Below are 18,924 nucleotides of genomic sequence, written 5' to 3'. Positions count from 1 at the left end.
GGCTATTGAAAATGAAAACAAAATGTGTATTTGTTCCAGTTCCGTTTATTTGAATCTCCATGTTAGCCTTCTTGAACCTTTACCTCTATAGTAGACGTGTTATATTTCATTTTTGTCGCGATCAATATATCTTCTGATCTATGTTTTGCATTTATTTTATGTGCGTGTAATTGCACTCTCAGCATACTTGCGAATTAAATTTGTGTTAATCTGATTCAACTCCTTTCTTGATCGAATCGGGTGAAAGGTGGTGCCATTAATAGAACGTTGCGGGAATAGTTTTATGAAAGACGGTCATTGGGACAAATGAGCTAACTGAGCTAACCGCTCTAAAAAGATCTCTCGCTTGCGCGTGTCATTTTCTGTTCGGCCACCACGAGGACCCGTAATTATCCCAAGCGGGCAACTGCTTAAATACTGCTATAATAACAACTCACGCAATAAAAAACAAACGCAACAACTTACGATAGTAACCCACATAACTGCAGTCCGAGCGTAAATTGCAAGACAATAACTAAGAAATTTTTCTGAGAAGCTATCATCCCAGTCCTCATATTTGTTCGTGTCATGTCCATCAAGCAGCCCAATAAGGACACAATCATAAAGCAATCATAAACTGGTTCATATTAGTCAATTCAACGTAAAATACGTTTTTATAGGACATTGGAATAGCGAAAATGTCGCTGCAATTACTTTATTTAGAATCCGTTACGAATGCTGCCCTGAAGGAAAATCCGTAATTTTCCTTGTTGGCAAAACTAACGCAAAATGAGCTGCAACGTTTGTTTTTCATTTCGTTACCCACAGTCCACTGTACCTACAGTAGATTTCAGCAATTGTACGACCCGCAGAAAAAATTTCCAGCGCTCCACGCATAAAGCGTTTCCTGGCCCGGCTGGGTGCGCGCCCGTGCGCGCGGCCAGCCGCCGCTTTCGCTTTCAATGGTCGTTGACTACAGCGCCGCCGCTATTTTCTGCGCGAAACGAGCACCTCTCCGGGCGGCCGGTCGGGCCACTCTAAAACTTCTAGTTCACTCTAGTTTTACCTACCGATATGTCCTCTTATGTACACGATATTTGAGACACTGAGCAAAGGCTTACAACAAACTGTCTGGTGTTCGCTACATACCAGAAAAGATGCTGCACAATTCTGCTTAGGTGTTGACCTGACAACATACCAGAGGGCTCTCTGAAGCAATATTATTGTTTTAATAATATGAACTTATGTGCGAGCATCACACGGAACGAAGACATGAACAAATATGTGTGCGTAACGAACAGCGTAATGCAAGCGCCAGTTGACATCATTACAAATAACTATTTGCAAAGCTGCACATGTGTAGTTTTCAGATTGTAATTTTTCTTTTAATATGACCTTTAAAGGTTGCCTTTTAAAATTGGAGGGCACCTGACAAGTTTGCACTGTTGTGTTATAATTTTTGTATTGTCATATCGAAGTGCGATTGTGCAGCTTCTGTGGAACCACATCTAAATTTCCTGCCAAGATCAGTGGCGGAATTTTTTCACCGCTGTCACATGAATGCTTTTTTTTTTTTTCTGTTCCAACCTTTCCTAGGCCGATGGCGACAAACATTTGATGGCACCCTTATTTTAGCCTCTTTTTCTAGAGCGATTGTACCTGTCAAGTATTGAGTTTGCAAATTAAAACAAAAAATTCACAGTGCCCCTCCAATCTATTCTACACTCATCATCCACCTCTACCAATCATACCGAGTGGGACTCTGATCCAATCCCTTTTCGTTCTCATCACGGATGAACGACCCCGACTGTATTTAATGAGCAGTAATTGTCACAATTACGCAGTTGAAATCTACGTGAAGGTGTGCTACGTGTTATGTCTGCGATTCAGTTTCCTGACACTTATACTTGCGCACATGCTCACAAAGTGAGTACACGAGCAGTCCAACTAATCCATTTATTTCCTCACTGCTGCATCAGTCTCCCACAGCCCACACACACACACAGTCTCCCACAACTCCGAGTTTTATTGCCTAGGCACAGGTAGCTTCTCGGTGGCAACATGCTTGTGGGTGAGGGCAAGGCAGCCAACCCACAAGGAAATATTTACACACACAGCACAACCATTTGTACGCATCACTGCAGATCTTCGCTGATCACTTGTCCTTCCTACTTGAGGACAGCTTCGTTAATGAAGAGGGGATATAATTAATCGTGCAGACGGGGCCAGCAGCACTTCACGACCGTTCTTTGCGAATAGGACACCACTAAAGCAGATCGGTGGATGGGCGCGGGTGTGGTCAGCCGTTCCACCCGACACCCGGGTGGTGCAGGCGGCAGTGGTTGGTCAGCTTGCACCGTCGGATGAAGCGCCGGGGGCAGACGGGGCACGGGTAGGGCCGCTCGCCCGTGTGGGTGCGGAGGTGCATGGTGAGGGCCTCCTTGCGGTTGAAGTCCGAGGGGCAGCGGTTGCACTTGAAGGGCCGCTCGCCCGTGTGGGTGAGCACGTGGCGCCCCAGCCGGCTCAGGGTGCCGAAGGCCCGGCGGCAGTACGGGCACACCATGGAGTGCGGGTCGCCCACCGCGGTGGCCAGCTGCTGCTCCTAGTCACAGCGTGAGGACAAAAAAAAAATAGCTCAGGTTTCACACGTGTAAGCCAGAGTTATACCCATGCCACACGTACACGAAAAACATCATTTGTTGTTTAAGGCCTTAAAGAAGCCATGAAGACAAAATACAAGTTGGGTTTATTAAAAAGGCTGCTTAGTCCCGATAACAATGATACCAACATCATCGCAATCTTCGAAGAAATAACGGAGATATTGAACAAAACGTGTGAAGCAGTGGCGACTCCCTAGCCAATTTCCCGCAACTTTTCTATGACGTCTCGGAACCGTGTTTGTGCGATTCGCGGCCGCCTAACTGACCTGTCGCGACGACACGACTGGACGTCGGTAATGGGGCCTCTAGTTCCATTTGACTGCATCACTTGAATGCTAACGTGCAGTTAACGCACTGAAAATTATATTTTATTGTTGGCCCGTATGACGTCATTCTTGCTCATAACACGTCACTGTGGCGCAAAATTTGAAAGTTTTTAAATACTTCTTGCTTTTTTTCGTTAAAAAAACATCTTTTGTGACTGTAATGGAGCTGAGTGAGATACTGAATCCTAGTTCTGTCAAATTAAACGAAGTTGTATTTTCTCTTCATGGCTTTTTTAACATACCGAATGACATTATTTGGGTGGCCCGTGCAACACGCAAAAACGCAAAGGAATTAAATGTGTTAGGTGATAATGACCAAAAAGAGGGTTATCATCGAGGGTCCCAGTGCAGTATCTGACTTCAGGACCCTTGTCTGTAAACTTCCTTTGTAACCGTTTACTTTTTATGAATAAACTTCAACTTCAAGAGAAACGCACTCATATTTTAGAAGTTTTTAACGTAGCAAAAACGTCTTACAAGGGTTAAAAAATGTTTTTTTTTTTTGTGAAAGAAAACGTTATGAGAAATAGTGTTCTTCAAAAAACGGTGTGAGCAGTTTCTAACAGCGGCTTCAGCAGTTGCCGTCGCCTGTCAGCGATAGCCAAGTCCGCAAAATTCAACACAACGAGTAACATGATGTTTTGCCTTTTGCAGCTGTTTTAGTGAAGTTCGTCTGCTTCAGAAGTTCGCCACCAAGAGTGCGCAAACAATAGTCTTTTTGCAAAGTTTAAGTTAAGGACATGAATTATTACATTAAGGGACACAGAGAGCATAGTGGGTCAGAGAATAAATGCGTCAGAGAACAAAAGCGTGTTAAGGACATAGTAGAAATTAAGAAGAAGAAATGGACGTGGGCAGGGCATGTAAAGCGAAGGCAAGACAACCATTGGTCATTAAGGGTAACAGAGTGGATCCCTAGAGAAGGCTAGTGTGGCAGGGGGGCGACAGAGAGCTAGATGGGCAGATGAGAGCAACAATTTTGCGGGGATAAATTGGTCGCAGGTAGCACAGGACTGGGATAATTGGAGATCCATGGGAGAGGCCTTTGCCCTGCAGTGGGCGTAGACAGGCTGGTTATGATGACTGTATTTATGAGGTAACTACAGGGTGTCTATAAAGTTTGCCAGTGACACATGTAACAGCTCAGACCAATGGCCAGTTTCTCAGTACTAGTAAAGTATTCACAATGTATTTACAACCTACTCACAACCACTTTGCATCAAAATTCTAGGGCAACGCCACCAATTCTGGCTTTTCTTGTCATATTGTCGTCATATTGTCTGGCTCTTCTCGTCACGCACTGCTGAGTACCATATTGACCAAACTGCCAGTTGGCCTCCCACCCGCAATCCTCAGATACTGTATTTTCGCGCGTATAACCCACCCCTGCATATAATCCGCACCCCCCCACTTTAGCCCGCCGGAAAAGAAAAAAAATACTCGCGTATTTCCCGCACATTTGATACAGAAAAGCCTGCACCAAAGCTACTGCTCAAACAACACCTCACATACTATTTAGACAGAAAGACCGTACATTTAGCAAGTAGCATACACTGACTGCAAGGCGAAAGTCACAATTCACTCAGTGTCACTGCTCTCGCCAGAGCTATTGCTTGAGCCATATTACTCACTGTTGTACACAAGGTCATCTTGTATGTTTTGCGCATTTGCTGCCTTGGAAGGCTTAGTGCTACTGCGCAGGAGATTCACGGCTCAAAGCGCATTGCCGTGAAGCTGCAACTAAAGAAAAAGCCCACGTATTATCCGCATCCCTACTTTGCCACTGAAATTTTCGCATTCTTGGTGTGGGTTATATGTGCGAAAATACGGTAGACACTTCTGTGATATCGCGAGAACAAAGAAGCGAGCACCTTTTCATTGATGTGCAGGTAGAGAAACAAACTCAATTTAAAAGGTAAGATGTTTGTACCCCACTCTCACCTCTGAAATTTCATGCCCCGACACGTTGCCCGTTGCTGCACACACACATTTTAACACTGAAGCAGTTTAGCAAATCGTAATTTTTCGTGTTCGCGGTTAAAAATACCCAAGAAATTTCTGAGCATGCACACGTGAGCGCGGGCCTCATGGCGCCTGCCCAGCCGTTAACAAACCCAAGAAAATGCCCAGCACTCGTGTGTGCGTGCCTCACAGCGACCGCCCAGCATCCACAGCGCACGCTTGTCAAGCCAAGCAACTCCCCTTAATTAAGGAAAATGGCCAAGACTGGGCAAAAAAAAATCCAGTTTGCGTAATCGTGGCACCACTTTCTAGGTTTGACAAAGACTCCAGCGTTTCACCGTAATCGTGACAACACTAGCTCGGAACGAGAAAGACACGTCATAGCATACGCCCCTTCAAGGTGATGTCCACTGATTATCACTCCCCCCCCCCCCCCCCCCAAAAAAATGAAGCAAGCACACACCTATAGGAACAATGACGGAGTAAGCGTTGTTGCAGCAGCAAAGAAGAAGTAAACCGGCTGCAGTCATGGAAGCGTGCCGTTTCTTTGTTTGATGCCCTTCGCTTTATGATTGCTGTTTCCAGCTTATTCTTTTTTATTCGTTGTTTTTCATCGTATTTGTGTTTCAGCCTTACCACTAATGCATTTCGTATTGATACTATTTCCGTGTCCGCTGAATTTTACATTCTTGTACATTTTTTCGAACCGCCGTTGTGCATATTTTTTGTTGTTGTTGTTGTTGTTATCATGGAGCTCGCGTCACTCTTCTACGTTCGTACCAAGTGTATTTTTTGTACCATCCCTCATGTAATGCCTCCACTGCGGATGCCCTTGAGGTATTAAAATAAATAAATAAATAAATACCTCTTCGTGATGGTCATGAAAGTTGCGCACAGCTTCGCTGCCTTCAAGTCTCGCACGTTAGTGTGAGCATCTTTCTGGTTACCTTAACGCTCATAAATTTCGAACTAGAACAGTGCTTTTCAACTATGAGTGCACCAGGGACCCTCCCCGGGATTGCACAAGCGATGAGAGATCCCACTATGAATTATGTTTATCGGTCTCATAATACCAATCTGCCCTTGCAGTTAAAGTCAGCTACATATTTATTCAATACGTGCCTTTCGTGTCTGACTTTTAGTACGCCGAAGCATTTAATACTGCCACATGATTTGCTCTTGCAGCTAAACGTTACCCAAACATTGATATACTCCCTTTTGTGTGTCTGGCTTTCTTGCATAGCTGCTGTGCTGTGCAAAAAGCCAACGTTACAAATTGTGCTATGCGGAGAAACTAAATGTACAAGACATGCAGTGAAGCCAGCTTTCTGCACTGCTAGTAAGGTTTGCAAAAGAAAAGCAAAGAATAGAGATTGATTGAGTGATTGATTGTAGGGTTTAACGCGCCAACACAACACAGGCAATGAGGCGTGCCGTATAGGAGGGCTCTGGATAATTTTGACCCCCTGGGGATCTTTAATGTGCGCTGAAATCTCGTACACACGGGCGGATTTGCTTTTCGCCTCCAACAGAAAAGCGACCGCCGCAGCAGGAAATCAAACCCGTGGTCTCGTGCTCAGCAACACAATGCGTTGGACCACTGCACTAGACAAATGGGGTATCGTTTCATTTCTTCCTTATGCATGTGTTCTTTGTACCACAGAAAAAGTGTGGATGAACTAGCTGAATGTTTTGTTTTGGGGAACGGAATGCGAAATGCGACATCTAGAATGGCGTCTGACAACACTCGAGCTTACTCCAGCTCAGCGTTCTATCAGTACGTGGCTAGAAAGCTGCCCAACATCCCTCGTATTTTTAAGGCTGGCCTGACATTATTCAGTATATGTGGCGGCACAATGGTATAGGTGTGGCATACTGGCGTTACGACAAAAGGTACACAGATTCAATTCTAACACCACCATTTACATTCAAATAATTCTTTTAGTTCATTAAATTACTCTTTGCTTTGTCAACATTCTAACAATTGTTTTGTTCTGTGGGCTAGCTTGAGTGGGCTGAGTTAAAGGCCAACTGCACTCAAAATTTTTTTTGTCCAAATAAGTAGTCTATGCTCTTAAAATCACCATGGCGAAATCCTTAGCTTCGTAATCACAGAGAGCGCTAGGTACCGCCGTTCGAAGTACCTCCGAGCAGACGACGTTTGCACCTGGCGGAGAGTCGCCGTAACAAGTTCCGAGCGGCCTGTGACGGAGGTTGGGGAACCTGTCCCGTGAAGCTCGCGCTTCTCCGGCGACTTGCCGGGCGCAGGGACGCGTTCGCCCGGGGTTTCTCTGTGCACCAGCGCGCTGTACCGGCGTCGCCATCAAATGTTTAAACTAACCGCATAGGCAGTAATATCCCCCATTTTTCTCAATGCAAAAAAAAATGATTAGAAGCCTAAACCTATTCAGGCGCTTGCGAACGCGTTGGAGTTAGCAAAACTCTTTTTACTTGAAAATAATATTTTTACTCAAAAAAAAAAAAAATAGCGCGAAAGGAGCACTTATCATACATTTGTCATTCCTATTGCATTTACCACAGAAAAAAAAGACATATTATAAATTATTGACCACTTGCACTTCCGCGTCCAATATTGGCCTCATTTGGGCTGGCCCAACACCACCTCTATCCTTTAGACATTTCAAAAAGTTTTACGACCCAAATAGAGTTCTTGTACACGCGGCTATAAACATTTGGGCGACTTTTGTCTCCCTAGCTAAGTGAACCAAAACCAGCCTTTCTCGTAGTAACAAATACACCCGCACAAATATTGGCCGTCGTATTTGGGAAGTGCTAAAACTAAACTGCTCCTCTCCTAAACAATAGAGTATATTTTTGTTCGATTCCCAAGTGAAGTATTTACTTTGAGCGTTAGATTTAGTTTATTTGAAAGTAAAACGTTTTCCACAGTACCTGTCTCTGGTTAAAGTAGAAAACAGCGGTAGATAGGAAGTGTTTTCGTGTTTTAGTGCGTCATTTAGCTCTGGAGGCGGGCTTATAGTTTCAGATCCCTTTTATAATTCGATTCTCGATGTGCACACAGGGGAAAAAATACTGGGCCGATATTCACGAAGCTGTTTGCATGCAATGTATAGTAGAAATAGTGATTTATCTCCGCCCGCGTGCGATTTGTTCCCTTCAGAGAGGGCGACGTGATAGCCGAGGGGTCGTCTATAATAAAAGCTGCTTTTCGATATCGTATGCAAGCAAATAGCTTTGTAAATCAGAGTCCGTTTTTTACTTGCAATGCCGAAAATTCCTATTCCGGCAGTTATTATGATGGAAAAAATTACTGTCGGGCGGTCTACTTCATCTCGATTGATAGCAACGGGATGCCGGAATTGCGCCCAACTCCATTATTATGGGCAAACGTTAGTGGAAGTTCTTCTGCGGAAATAAAAAAAGTGAAACGCGGCGCTACCACGCGCATTTGAAGGCGGCTCTAAGCGGGCGGCCGCCGGCTCTGGCGCGGTCGCTTCCGTTCCCTCACGTACGTCACGTCCGGCCGCCGCTATGGCCGCCTTTTCTATTCAGTTTCGGTTCCGAAAACGCGAATGTCGCGAGCCGTTTGCGTCGCGCGCGTTGATGTTTGAAGTGCAGTATTTTGCATTTCGCACCCTTTTTATATGAACTGTTAGGTGACATTATTTTTACGTTCTCGAAAATTTGAGTGCAGTTGGCCTTTAAGCTGTGTTGGGCCATCGACAACAAATCAGCGTGAGAAAACAAAGCTAAATAAAGCTGTAACGGAGTTACATTGGACAGCACTGTAGACACAGCAGAATTTTGTGAAAGCAGAACATTTTGATTGATTGATTGAGTGTATGGTTTAACTCTTTCGCTACCGCGCCTATCAAAATCAATCAATTTGATCGATGCTTTTGGGAGCGCCTTTTCATAGCGTTCCAGGCGTTTCTCAAACAAGTAAAGCTGTTCGGAGTTAGATCAGAAAATGGCCTTTCAAAATCAGTTTTGTTTTCATTTTTGCAACGGAAACGTGATTTTTGACACGCTTTTGAATCACCTGGGTGTGGAAAAGGGGCATGGTCTTCGCGTGTCATGGCTACCAACGAAGAATGCGTGCAACTCGTAATTACTCTGCACCAGCGCTTGTTTTTTGCTATCAGGGCGTGAATGGGGAACTAGCAAATGATTTTAAATCATAAGGTTTGCGCTCTGACAGTAATAATCCAAGAAATCGGCTGAAAATGTCAAGCAGTGCCTGCTTGCAAAGCTACTTTATGATTTTAGGCAGTTTTATTACCTTTGCGCACGTTGTTCTAAGTACTGTGGTAGTTCTACTTACCCCAGGACCATTCGCAAACAGTTTACAACAGTTTCGGTTTCGTTTCTGCATCGCGAAATTCATATTTAGCGCTACTACGCAGCTACCGAACTTCAAGGCTACCTGCCATGGCGCCTGAAGCGTCCGCGACTGATCCTCGAACAAAGCACGGCGCTCGTGATTTCCCCCACCCTAACCCGATTTCTGCGATAACAACTTCAGATGCAAGTCAAAAGGTCACACCCAGTCGCCAGATATCTGCTCCGCCGTGGACAGCGCTTCAAACCGGCATTACACTGCCAGCTGTTCGCCTTCCAGTTTCGTTTCCATGCGAGGGTATATCCGGGTGTCTAATGTTGCTGCTTAGTTGAACTGTCTATTCGGACAGAGTCTCCGATAAGTTTTTGTACTGTTTCATTTGAAAAATGTTAGGTGGCGCTGTAACAGAGGAGGCTCGTTGCGCTGATCTTTTTCATCGCGCAACTGCTACTCGGCCAAAGATCGCAGGGCACGATTCTAGCTCATCGTACCTCATTTTTGCGAACAAGGCTACAATTGCGATTAAAAAGATGATAATAAAGCTCAGATTTATGTTTTGAGAGATAACTGACCATGAACGACAACAAGCATCAGCCACAGCGTTCCGTTTTCAACTTCATGCATGTTTTTTTCAGCATCGCGTGCTTGCCCAAATATTGTGCTCGCTGTAAATGCAAAGTCAGCCATTGACAAGATGCTTTTACGTTGTGTGGGGGCAAATTGGTACCTCTGATAATGACAAACCGCCAGATTTATTCCAGAAAAACACCCGAAATTGCACATTTTGAATTGGAGATTGGGCTTCACCGCATGACACGAGCACCATGCATGCTAACATTTTTTTTTATATCTGAAAAACTGTTCCACGCAAGTCGACATTTTTTCTAGGGCGTGTTTTTGAAATGTTTTCCTACAAAATGTATATTCTAATTTTTTTCTACTACCGGTGGTTTGATATACACAACTCCTTTTTTATCCTTTTTTTTTCGACAACTTGACAAAAATTTTGGTTTTGATATTTTTTTTACAACTACGATATATAAAAACCTTTATAAAACTGGTATTATTGGAAATGCCGTTAAATAATCTGCATTTTGTGCTCCTGCAATTAGTGCCTAACCAATTTTTTAGCAGGAAAAAAAATTTTCCCCTAAAATTAGTCAATTTTCCGGCGGTAGCGAAAGAGTTAAACGCGCCGACGCAACGCAGGCGATAAGGCGCACCATAGTGGAGGGCTCCGGATTAATGTTGACCACCTGGGGATCTTTATCGTGCGCCGAAATCTTGTACAACGGGCGTTCTTGCTTTTCGCCTCCATCAGAAAAGTGGCCGCCGCGGCCGGGAATCGAACCCGCGACCTCGTACTCAGCAGCGCAACGCCTTAGCCACTGAGCCCCCGCGGCGGGTCAGGAACATTTCGACTTGCAAAATGCACTCTGCTGTTGCTCGACCCACATGCCTGCCATACATCCTCAGTTGTACTGATACCTAAGAAATTTGCTTTTTCCTAACATGTGCAATGCCACAGATGCCTTCCATGTACATCGCTCCAGCCTCGGGTCGTTTTTGCAGACCCCAGATTGTTCAGTACAGCAACTTCAATAGAATGTTTACAGGATTTGGAGAGGCTGTCAGGACCCAGAGTTTGGCAGCGCACACCAGTTGCAAAACTCCGCTTCAGAATCCAAACTGTGCGACCAATCCTGCTTCGTTGAAGCTAAGGGTGTACCGTAGTTTCGCGCATATAACCCGCACCCCCACTTTCCGTCGACGAATAAAAAATATATCCCCGCGTGTTGCCCACATATTTTATACAAAAAAGGATGAACCAAATCTACTATTCAAGCAACATTACACATTTGCTTATGCAAAAGAACTTACGTAGCCGACTACGTCACTAGATGACTTGCCGCATACATTTTTTCAGTTTAGTATATTGTTGAGCTGTGTGAGCGAAATAAGCACTGTCAATGGGATAACAGTGGCTTAGTCGCTATTACTGCTGTACGGGCATCATGGCCCAACGCGCATTGCGCTGAAGCTGCACCAAAGGAAATACCTCGCATATAATCCGCACCTCTACTTCACCCTTGAAATTTTTGCACTTTTGATGCACGTTATATGCGCGAAAATACGGTATTACCGCTGAACCTAGAGGACAAAGAACTAAACTGTGCCAAAAGGTTACTTCATACCATAACGCAACAAAATTAAGCTTGCTTTTTAAATTAGCAGACATTAAACAAGGTATTGCTTCTTTACGTTTTCACAGATTTTCCTTCACAGCTTACGACAGCATCCGCAAGCACTTGAGTACTGCTCCAACGTTCTCTCGACAGACAACGGGCTAGTCAATTTTCCCCCGGTGCAGGGGACCAACTGCGGACTGTTTTTTTGATACACGGAGCCTACAAGGAGTTTTGCAACTGGTGACATAACTCTGGTCAGGGCCCCAAGCCAAGGGAACCCAGCCGGAAAAAAAAAAAGAAAAACAATTGGAACCTCACAGAACACAACTGAACCAATTGGAGGTGCAGTCGGTTTCAATTAGGTTGTGTTTTCGACGGATCCAATTGGACTTCCAATGGTACTTTTAAGCTGGGAAGGATGTCTTTTAGAAAGCTGAATACAAACCCTGAGCATGTCCGAGTTCACCAGGGATGTGGAGGCTGTGGCAACATCTGCCTCCCAGGGTGCCAGCTGCTTCTCTCTGATATTTGCAGCTGCAACCTTCGCCTGTGCCTGAATAAGCTGCCACTGTGTTTCCGTTTCTGGGGCATCTGCGTAGAATATAAAATAAAAAAAAATAAATGCATTTACACTGGCATATAATTGTGCTTGTTCTAAAAATTAAAGCGCGAAAAACACGACAAAAAAAAGAGGCACGGCTGGACAAGCCCTCTAAATTTTTTCCACACTCTAATTTTTAAAACAAGTAGACATGTACCAACTTTCCCAACAATGTCTTTTACTGAAATTATTGTGTTTTTGCAGGAGGCAAGCCTTTTTCTAAGGGCCTGTTTCCCAAAATTGCATTACATCCTGACTCCCAATTTCGAAAAGCTTTACTGTCTATTGGTGATTCTATCACCCTTGACAGCATCGAAAGACAGGACAAAATAAAGAACAAATGAACGAACAATGTTCGCATGTGCCAAATAAGCCACTAACATCACCCGACACTTCAATAAAAGCTTAATTCGATCGCACGACACCAGTGTTGATGAGTAATTAACAAAAGGCGCTAGTATTGTGGGCGTTCATTAACTCAGTAGAAAAAGAAATGTTTGTTTTTGACAGTGCAGGGATGACCAAATTAATGATGATACAGTGCAATACAGAAATGCAGCTCTTTGGGCAATTAGCAATGCTACTAATTGTGAGCAACAACTCGTGCAAGTGTTTCATTTCATGCCTCGCTTCACTAAGAATTAGACAACAGCACGGTACAACACACAAATACGACAGTAAATAACGTGCAACTGGATCAACTGTTTTTTGAGTACCATGCTGGAATTGGTACGACTGCTATTCTTAAAAGGCAACATTCTGAATGAATGAAACTTGTATTCTGTCCTTATTGGGCGATTTAAAGGAGCCATGAAGAGAAAATACAACTTCGTTTAATTTGAAAGAGCTAGGATTCAGTATCTCACTCAGCTCCATTACAGCCACAAAAGATGTTTTTTAACGAAAAAAAAAGCAAGTATTTAAAACTTTCAAATTTTGCACCACAGTGATGTGTTATGAGCAAGAATGACATCATACGGGCCAACAATAAAACATAATTTTCAGTGCGTTAACTGCACGTCAGCATTCAAGTGATGCGGTCAAATGGAACTAGAGGCCCCATTACAGACGTCCAGTCATGTGTCGTCGCGACAGGTCAGCTAGGCGGCTGCCAATCGCACAAACAAGGTTCTGTGACGTCATAGAAAAGTTGCGGGAAATTGGCTAGGGGGTCACGACTGCTTCACATGTTTTCTTTAATATCTCCGTTATTTTTTCGAAGATTGCGATGATATTGGTATCATTGTTATCGGAACTAAGCAGTCTTTGTAATAAACCCAACTTGTATTTTGTCTCCATGGCTCTTTTAAAGGATTTGATTGGGTTTTTAAAGTGCACCAAAAGGAAAAAAAAGGAAGGCAGAAGCCGTTTCGTCTTCTTAAAGTGAAAGGAAAGGTCATTCAGCTGCCATGTCTTGGGAGCATCCCACGGATTCAGGGTTGAACGGTAATCCTGAAAAAAAAAAAAAGAAAGAAAAGCGTTCGCAACGCTGTTATTAGGATGGCGTAGATTAACATGCAAATGCACAAATAAACTGTGAAAAACAGCTGTGGCCCTTTGAGGAACTAGAAGATTACAACAAAACCTAAAAACATTTGAGATTCTGTAAGGTTATTTTCCTCGGCATTGATTTGTAGCACCTTGCAATCTGAGTGTGCTTGGGTACAGATTACGAGTGAACAGTGCATGTGGGAACATCTGACAAGAAGCTTTGGAAATTGCATCCGGAATGCAATAAACACAGTATGCAAAACAAAAATAACAATAATGACAAAAATAACAAATAACAAAAAATAATGTGGGAAACGTTTTTAAAGCAATGAAAGTGCCTGTCGTTGGCTAAATAATCTCTGTCAAAGGCTATAAGAGCCTTGTGGCTCACCTTTAAAGTCCTTGTACTGCATAACGTTGTGATATTAAAAAGGGAACAGTATATGGTAACAGACACAAAGCAATGAAGCACAAACACTCAAAATACAGGAAGCAATGGCACACGTTGCAAGAAGCTCTACGGTCAAGTTGTATAGTGTACTTCACACACATATAGCCATCATAAACCAGGCCATCTGCACCTCTACCCCTTTCAACAAATTTGCAACCAGTCAGTTAATTAAAACTTCCCTGAAAATTGATGGATATCCTAGTAATACATATCAAACATACATATCATGCATACAGAACATGGATATCATACAGGACAAAATATAACATACAATTACAACACACACAACAGAAACATACAACATAATGTACAGTAGGCGAAATCTTTAACTAGCATGTGCGAGCTGCAGTTTTTCTGTCTTATGACGATCTTAAGAAGGAACACCTTAAAACACGACGGGCCCAGTTCAGAGCATGCATTTAATCTCGGCCTGTTAGCAACTTGGCTTCCATCATACAGCGCCAACGCATGAAAAGTCGCCGCTCACAAACACCACTTAATGATTTGGCCGACTCTACACATACATATCAAACATACAGAAATTTGCGGTACGTCTCCTACGATTGACAAAACTCTTCGAAACAGATCCTCAAGAAGCATATGACTAAAATAGAGGCCGACATAGCACACCGTCAGGTTTGTTGAGGCAGTCGGGGATCTACACAGGCACCACATTTTACCTTCCATCAGATGAGTGACAGACAATCGCCGCTGAAGAAACTTGCAATCTAAAAAAACGTAACGGGTTTTAACGTCTGCAGCTGCAACACACAGCTGTACTTTTGCACTGTGGCCGTTTTGCCACGTTCAGGGGGTGATAATGGAGTTGGCGCCCCCCACACAGTTCACCACGTAGCACGCGCACTTTTCAAAGTGACTACATGAAAAGCTTTCTGGTCTACAAGATAAACCAAACAGCCTGTGGGAATATTCGTCGCCTGACACTGTTGCACACACAACTACGTCACTGCACCCATAGAGTTAGACTTGCGTAGCTTGCCAAAATCGCTTGATGCGGTTACCCCTTTAGAGCCTCCTCTGGCCTGTCCTTTCAGAAAAGGGCAAACGAACAGGCAGCACAAAAATATGCCCGCTTGATAAATCCGTTTTCAATAAATCAACTAGGCAGCTTGATTCAACAAGACAGTAAAAATGGAGCGAAAATGAGCAGCAGACACGAAAAAGCAAACGGACGGGCGTTCAAGTAGGATTACTGAACACGCTTATTTCACTACACAAATTCGAAAGAAGGATCACCAATACGGGTCAGAAGAGCACGCAGATAACTGGGTTTGCACAGCACGCAACGGGCTGGTAGCAGTACCAAATTAAACTCTCCAGGGACCTTGCATCCCGGAAAAACTTGCCAAGCGCCCGCAGCCTGCTCTCAGCACAACACAGATTAGAATCGCAGGTCACCCTGTTACCACAAGCGCGGCAACACGGAGCTTCTCACACCCTCTCATCGTGTGCGCGTCACCAGTGCGTCGTGCGCGCACGAGCACGGTCGCACGCCTTGGGCGCGTATCAAAATGCAAGCGTGCGTGCTGGTTCCAGGCGAACAGCGCAGCTTTGAGCAGATGTCTGGGTTTTAGCGGTGGCCACACAAAGGAACACAGAACGCACGTCTGGCTCACTCTCAACACACACAGACCACTCGTTGCACGACCACAAGCTCACGGGAGATCGGCGTCGATAACTTTTCACGCGTAGGTCGGAGCCTGTCCCACGAAGTCACTCACCAACACAAAGCAACGGGCCAGATGCAACGATCAGACTGATTTCACCGTCCAGAGACAACGAGAACCACGTGCAAAGACGGGACGGCTTTCGACGGTTCTCCGAGACACCTGAGATGCAAGCTGTGGTCGACACTGCTCTTGCCGACACTGGGTGACTGGGTGCCGTCCAGCAACATAAAGGCCAGATAGCTTGTCAGCTATTGCAGTGCGCAAATATGCAGGCCATAGTCACAAATTAGCCCTTCCAACAGGGGGTTGGTGGGTTGGTCGAGCCGTCAGAGACCGAAACTAATTTCAACCGACCAACCACAGCTCAAAACACAAGGCAAAACAAATCATGCGCCATCACAATGATGATGGTGAACTAAAGCCACTCAAATATACAAACAAAAAGCTACAGTAATATTGTTTTTTTTTTAGAAGCCAAAGAGGCGTTGGCCGTCCAGCCGAAAAAAAATGGTAGGATCTTTACAAGGCACGTACGGTTTGCGTACGTGAGTGATTCGATATACGCTTTTTGTTTTGTTTTGTTTAGGTACGAGCGACAATCGGCCAGGATTTCATAAAATATAAGAAAAGCTGTCCGTAAAGTGTATACTATCTAAGGCAATTGCTGCTTGTTTGTTTGTTGACCTATTTTCGCGGCTACAGCTGTTACGCTTCGCCTACCTCCGTGGGACCACCACGCGCGAGAACTCCCTCTAAGGATTGCTTCACTGCAACATTCTGCACACTGCAGAAAAGCAAACCCGAAGGAGAATGCGCACCGCAAGGAAGATTTTGTAATACAGTCGAGTCCACCTATAACGATACTGTTTATAACAATATATCGGATATAACGATGAACAGCTATGGCACCATCAATTTTTGTATTCTTTCTATGGTAAAATAAACCGCTTATTAGAATGCTCCAGTGCCACAATATCGGATATAACGATTGAATCCGATTATATTGTGCATCAAAAGTGCAACAGTGACAACTCTAATGACGCGGTTGCGCAGTATACTAAGGTAGTGTCTTCGTAGGAGGCCCAATGCCTGACACAGTTCCTTGGGTACTATATTTCCGCCAAGCATAGGCGTGCGCACAGGGGGGGCAGGGGGGGCGGCCGCCCCCTCTAATCATCTGAAGGGGGCGCCAAATTTGCCCCATGCCTTGCCGATGTAACACATGAAAGTAAAATTTCTGCTCAGAAATATTTTGTGTGTGTTGCAATTCCATCACATTGAAATAAAAATTTTATAACCATCCCTCTTTGCACTGCGTTCGCACCGCAAGGCCTTCAGTGAGAAGAGGTCGGGAGTTGCTCTGGGGGGGGGGGGGGGGGGGGGGGGGGGGGGGGGGGGGGGGCGCAGCGGTAAGACTTTGCCCCCCCAAATTGAGAACTCTGCGCACGCCTATGCCGCCAAGGACATTTACCTCAGCTAGGTGAAGCACCTGTAGATGCTCTTGGAAAAGATTTGCGCTAGCTTCACACACGGCAAACAAAGGTGACCCACTGTGGCCTCTTTTCCGCAAACTATTAGTACTACGACCTTGCTGGAATGGGAATAAAATGTTTTGAGCTCTGTTTTGTCTTTTTATTTTGCAACCCGCTTATAACAATTATCGGTTATAATGATGGGATTTCCTTGGCACTTGGATATTGTTGTAAGTGGACTAGACTGTATAGCATTAATAACACACACATTCTAGGAGCCGTCTGTTAACACGTACATACGCTCCCGGCGTCTTTCCGCCAAAGAGCTCAGTTTATAAAACTTTGCCTTGTCGTCATCGAAATGCCGTCGAAAAACGAGTCTTCTGCTGACCTACGTACGTAATAACACCTACGTACGTAGCACATCTCTCCCCCTGCACCCCTTATGCTCTCAGCACCCCCCCCCCCCCCCCCTGCTCTGAGGGCGTAAGGGGTGCACACGGGGAGATATGATAGGGTACGTGTTACGTACATAGGTGTTACGTACGTGTTCCGTACACGTAACACGTACCCTATCAACTCTCCCCCAGCGCTCGCTCTTAGCACCCCCTCCCCCCCCCCCTCCTCCCCGCTCCTCCTATGATGTACGCCATGAATGTTTGCTCATTTCAGTTTTCTCGCGTTCGCACTGTTTCTGTTAATTGCATGCTGGTGGCCAACTTTTTGTATTAGTGCTCGCTTTCATTCACCTCACTTCGACACTATTTCTAACACTTTGTATATTATTCGTCATCGTAAAAACCACTCCGGAGTGCATTCACAATTAAAAGAACTCTGGTGCTCTCAGTTATATGTACAGCTCCAGCCTGCTAATAATGAACACATCGAGAAACGAAAAATAGCTCATTATATCAGCATTTTTTGCTATATCTGCACATCAAATATGTGTTTACAATTGGAAACGGGAAAGAAAGATGTGTTCTTTATATCCAGGATTTCGTTAAAACCGGGTTGGCTATATGTGGGTAATTACAGTAATCCCTCATTATAACGAACTTGCTTTACTCGAAATACCGCTTTATTTCGAAATATATTTATTCTGGTCCCAACCCAAACGCATGCATTTTAGACCACATTACTCCAAGTGCACGAAGAGCTGGACCCGCTTATTAGACCGAAGTGACCCAGCGGCGAATCAGATATGGTCAATATGCATGGGTTAGTAGGCTGGTGTTTCCGGGGCGATCTTCTCGAGCCGGTCACGCTCTATTCGCCCTCTGACTTCAGGGAAACGGTCCAAAAGCGTGGTAGGGTGATTGAATTTTGTTTCTAAACATTGGTTAATACCGTGGACTCGACGGTGCGCGACCACTGACACTCGAAGCGCAGAATTAGAAGTGATCGTCGACAGCAGGGCGAGGAAAATCTCTTGTTTTGCAGACTTACAGCTGCACACCTCGGGACAAAATTGCCCAGTGATCATGCAAGGCCCCTAGTGCCAAACCAGTCAGTTTTCATGATTGCATTGTGCACCCACAATGAGCGGTCAATCGTTTTTAGATGCGAAGCATCTCATGCTCGGGGCTGTTTCCCTCCCTCCCTCATTGTCGTTGTCCGCCGTCCGCACTCTACTGCGCATGCGCGTCTCTTCAGCCCCGTCAGCGTTTGGGCTGACGCCAGCGCAGTCCACTATAAAAAGAAATAGTTAGGCGGCGCCCGGCTTTGATCCCACGACTCTCTGGCCGCAACGAAAGGTATGTGGCGCTCTTCCCACTGCG

General features: G+C 44.8%; 1 protein-coding gene across 1 annotated transcript; it reads right to left on the bottom strand.

Moving 5' to 3' along the window:
* Positions 1-1,907: 1,907 nt before the first annotated feature.
* On the bottom strand, positions 1,908-15,918 carry LOC144158421 (uncharacterized; the record flags this gene model as incomplete). Its single annotated transcript, XM_077689303.1, has 3 exons — positions 1,908-2,581; positions 11,886-12,031; positions 15,726-15,918. Coding segments are annotated over 3 exons (642 nt in total), but the record flags the coding sequence as incomplete, so codon positions are not given.
* Between the last annotated feature and the right edge of the window lie 3,006 nt (positions 15,919-18,924).

Source organism: Haemaphysalis longicornis, unplaced genomic scaffold, assembly GCF_048455015.1.
Source record: "Haemaphysalis longicornis isolate Haplotype H1 unplaced genomic scaffold, Haemaphysalis longicornis Haplotype H1 scaffold_10, whole genome shotgun sequence".
NCBI classification, from domain to species: domain Eukaryota; kingdom Metazoa; phylum Arthropoda; class Arachnida; order Ixodida; family Ixodidae; genus Haemaphysalis; species Haemaphysalis longicornis.
This window is presented reverse-complemented; position numbering and strand designations above follow the sequence as displayed.